General features: G+C 43.4%; 1 protein-coding gene across 1 annotated transcript in view; it reads left to right on the forward strand.

Annotated features, from left to right (window-relative positions):
- The first annotated feature begins 449 nt into the window (after positions 1-449).
- The window catches only part of Fam105a (family with sequence similarity 105, member A), a 22,753-nt gene continuing 18,941 nt past the window's right edge, over positions 450-4,261 (forward strand). Inside the window, exon 1 of the mRNA XM_013013845.1 lies at positions 450-456. Within this exon, the coding sequence (XP_012869299.1) occupies positions 450-456 (7 nt within the window). The remainder of the gene's footprint in view (positions 457-4,261) is intronic.

A 4,261-nucleotide genomic window follows, 5' to 3' on the forward strand; every position in this document is an offset into this window, starting at 1 on the left:
GTTTTTAGGGTTAGGATAAATATTGACCTATGAAGAGAAATGCTCTGAAGGAATGGACATGTAGTGTAGTGGTAAAGCATTTGTCTAGGGTGCATAGGGCCCTGTGTTTGAGCCTGAGCACTACCCAAAGGAGGGAGGGAAGAAGCAAGGAAGGACAAGAGAAAAAGGAAGAAATATTCTGCAAAAGAAAATGGACTTTCATAACTGGGTGCTGGTGGCTCACATCTACAATCCTAGCTACTCAGGAGGCTGAGATGAGATAGGAGGATTGCAGTTCGAATCCAGCCTGGGCAGAAAAGTCCTTGAGACTCTTATCTTTGCCTAACTGGCAAAAAGCCTGAAGTGGGTGTGTTGATCAAGTGCCAAAGTGCCAGGTTTCAGGAAAAAAAACAAGTTTTTGGTTCTGAGTTCATGCACAAAACAAACTCCTGTAAAAGGGAGAAGCGTCCATGACAGGTATAGTGTACATTTGGACAGTACTCTTAGTTTGTCTGTTTGTTTTTAAATATTTACTTCTGTGCCAGTCCTGAGGCTTAAATTCCCAGCCCGACACCCAGTCTTTTCAGCTCATGGTAGGCGTTGTACATTTCAGCCACACCTCCACTACCAGTTGTTGCTATTTTTTTTTAAATAAAGTGTTATACAGAGGGGTTACAAGTACATGAGTAGGGTAATGAGCATTGTTACTCCCCCCCTTTGTTCTCCCCCTACCATCACTTCCCTCCTTACCTTCCCAACTCCCCCCGCCCCCCCGGCCCCCAACATTGTAAAGTTCATTTTCAACGTAGTGTCCTGTGCATCTCCTTGTCACAATGGGTCAGCCTGCATCCCCATTTAAGTCTTCCCCAATATCCCTTCCCCTTCCCAAATATATATACATATATATATATATATATATATATATATATATATCACATTTTCGTGATCCATTCATCTACTGAGGGTCATCTGGGTTGGTTCCATATCTTAGCTATGGTAAGTAATACTGTGACAAACATGTTTGTGCTGGTAGCTTTGGTATGACCTTGTTTGTGATCCTTTGGGTAAATGCCCAAAAGTGGGATTGCTGGGTCATAGGTGAGCTCTATATGGAGTCTTTTGAGGAACCTCCATACTGCTTTCCAAACTGGTTGAACAAGTTTACACTCCCACCAAAAATGTAGTAAGGTTCCCTTTTGGCCACATCCCCTCCAGCATCTGTTGTTACTAGATTTCTTGATTCTAGCCATTTTAAAGGGGGTGAGGTGGAATCTCAATGTTGTCTTGATTTGCATTTCTTTTATGGCTAGGGAGGTTGAGCATTTCTTCCTGTGTCTATTGGCCATTCTTATTTCCTCTTCAGGGTAGTTTCTCTTTAAGTCTTGCCTCCTCCTTTGGGTACCAGTTGTTTTTGTTGGTTGATTGGAGTTAAGTCTGTCAGGTTGGTCTGCCTGGGCTGGCCTGGAACTGCAGTCTTCAGATCGCAACCTACTGAGGTGTGGCAATGAGGCGTGAGCTCCCAGCACCTGGTGTGGATCTTGCTTTTAGTTACTGTTCTGATCTTCTTTTTAGCTCCATGTGTTACCCAGTGGGCAGTTCTTTAGGGTACTCAAACCTGAGGTTTGTCCCAGATCCTGAACTAGAAAATGGCAGCAGGAAGACTCAAGCTTTGGGCACATTTTTTAAAAGTTATTTGTTTTTGCATGGTTGGATAAAATGGTTTTGTGCCTGGAATGTGGAATTCTGTGATTTCATGGAGGAATAGTGACAACTTGCCTTTCCACAGAGCACATCCCACCCACAGCTTTTCTGGATTTATTGTCGGTGGGCCTTTAAAATCACAAATGCAATTAGAACATTAAGATTACCTTTTACAATGCTGAATTGCCTTTAACACGCCTACAGGATGTACCCAGTAAAATGAAGACAACTCTGACTTAGGACATTATGAAAAGCACACGTACCCGATCCTCTCTCTGTTAGGCAGAGAGCAATTTCCTGTTATGTTATGGATGTGTTCGGGAGTCCCGGGTGAGACATGCCCCATCTGTGGGGTTGTGCTAACAGCTTAAGTAGGCTCACGTGACAGGCTACGGGTAAATGTCTTATTGCTCATGACTTTCAAGATAAAAACTTTCCACTTGGTGATTCTTTTCCTCAGCGATAATGATCTTGTTGCTGGCTTTAATATCTTCCTAAGTGAAAGGGCTGTCCTTGGTTCATTGAGCAGAATTAATACCTAAAATACAAAAGTTAGGTTTTTTGACCTCACCATTTCAAAGAGTAATTAAGATAGTGTTGACTTCTAGCCAGAATATGGACGCAAAGCAGGCAGAAACAGCTGTTGCTTATTTGTTTTTAACCTCAGCTTTTTTTTAAGTAGGGAAATTTTTACTGAAAGTCTGTTTCTCTGTCTGATATCTGGGACGTGTAAACTCAGTTGCCTTTTCTATCCTTCCAGCTCAGTTTGATGATCACTCCTTGGCCCATTCAGCGGCCTCTGAGACCCTCCTCTGGTTAGGAGAAAGTCAATGTGTTGGATGTGTTGTCTATATCGTGTACAGGGAGAAAGGACTGTGGTGCTGGTGCTGAGCCATGGATCAGTTTGGGACAGAGGGAGTAGATGAGGTTGAAGAAGATTTGTAGCCCCTGGGTATGTAAAGACAAAGAATTCACCATCGTGGACCCAGAAACAGCACTGCAAGTTTCAGAGGCGAACTGCTGAATTTTCCTCAGAAAGACTGTGCTGTCTAGGCCAGGATGATCTGTTTTCTGTGTTACCACTTAGTTTCCTGCTCTTCAGTGACTTTTGGTTTTGTTTTCAGGGTTTGGTAGCATTTTTTTTCCTGTTTAAATTATTTCAGCTTTGAAATGCAGTAGAGAATGAGGTGGAGGATGGAGCCCAAAGAATTTTGACCACAAAAAAGCAGTAGTAGTTACAGTAGTTCTCATCTGTCATGTTTAGTTGGCGTGATCACAGATCAGACGCAGTGTCAGATAGTTAGTTGCTTGGTTGGTTTTAGGAGGACCTAGAGTAATTCCTCAACAGCACCTGAACAACTGAAGTTTTATTTCTTCTGAGGGTGAGGTCTAGGATCTCACTGGTGTTTGGGGAGGGGGGCGGTGATGCATAATACATAGTTAGTAGTATAATACTGTTGTACTAGAAAGCTTAACAGTGAATTGTACTGTATTGTAGATTCATTTTAGCCACCACTCAAGCAGTTTAGTGCAAAAGGAGGACAAGGGAGTTTCCGTTTTTGTGTCTTCTGACGCAAGGATGCACAGGTCCTGCCACAGGGACCGGGTCCTTCATCCCAGACGTGTTCTCAGCCCTGGCTTGCTGTGCACACTTCCTAGACACTCTGCCAAAGCTTGCCCTGCTACACTCCCTTGTGTTCTTCTCATGCCATGAGCCTTTTCCCTCTCTCTCCATCATCAAGAAAATGTGAAGCCAGCCTGGGTAGGAAAGTCTGTGAACACTCACATCTCCACCATCAAAAAGCCAGAAGGGGAGTTGTGGCTCAAGTGGGAGAGCTCCAATTTTGAGTTAAAAAGCTAAGGGATAGTGCCCAGGCCCTGAGTTCAAGCCCTAATACCAATACACATAGCAAATAAATAATAAATAAATAAATCTGAAGATGTGAAGGAAATATAGCTTTTAATTTTTGAACATAAGAAGTATGACTGCATTTATAGGTGGCAGTGCTATGATGATTTAAATAACTCATGAACTGTTGAAACATGTAGACACTTACTTGAAAATTGCCCTCGTTAGTAACTAGACACATATTTTTAATTTGCTAGTAATATTTTTTTAGTTTCAAGTAAATTTTTTTTGGGGGGGTCCGGTCGTGGGCCTGAACTCTGGGCCTGGGTACTGTCCCTCAGCTCTTCAGTTCAAGGCTAGCACTCTACCACTTGAGCCACAGCGCCACTTCCAGCTTTTTTTTTGTTTCTGCTTATGTGGTGCTGAGGAATCGAACCCAGGGCCTCATGCATGCAAGGCAAGCGCTCTACCACTAAGCCACCTTCCCAGCCTCTCAAGTAAATTCTTTACTAAGTGAAAAATGCATGTTAAGTACTCAGTTAAAAAAAAAAACAAAAAGCGGGGCTGGGAAGGTGGCTCAGTGGTAGAGCGCTTGCCTTGCATGCCTGAGGCCCTGGGTTTGATTCCTCAGCACTACATAAGCAAAAAGAAAAAAGCCGGAAGTGGCGCTGTGGCTCAAGTGGTAGAGCGCTAGCCTTGAGCTGAAGAGCTGAGAGACAGCGCCCAGGCCCA

Source organism: Dipodomys ordii, unplaced genomic scaffold, assembly GCF_000151885.1.
Source record: "Dipodomys ordii isolate 6190 unplaced genomic scaffold, Dord_2.0 Scaffold21, whole genome shotgun sequence".
Lineage (NCBI taxonomy): Eukaryota > Metazoa > Chordata > Mammalia > Rodentia > Heteromyidae > Dipodomys > Dipodomys ordii.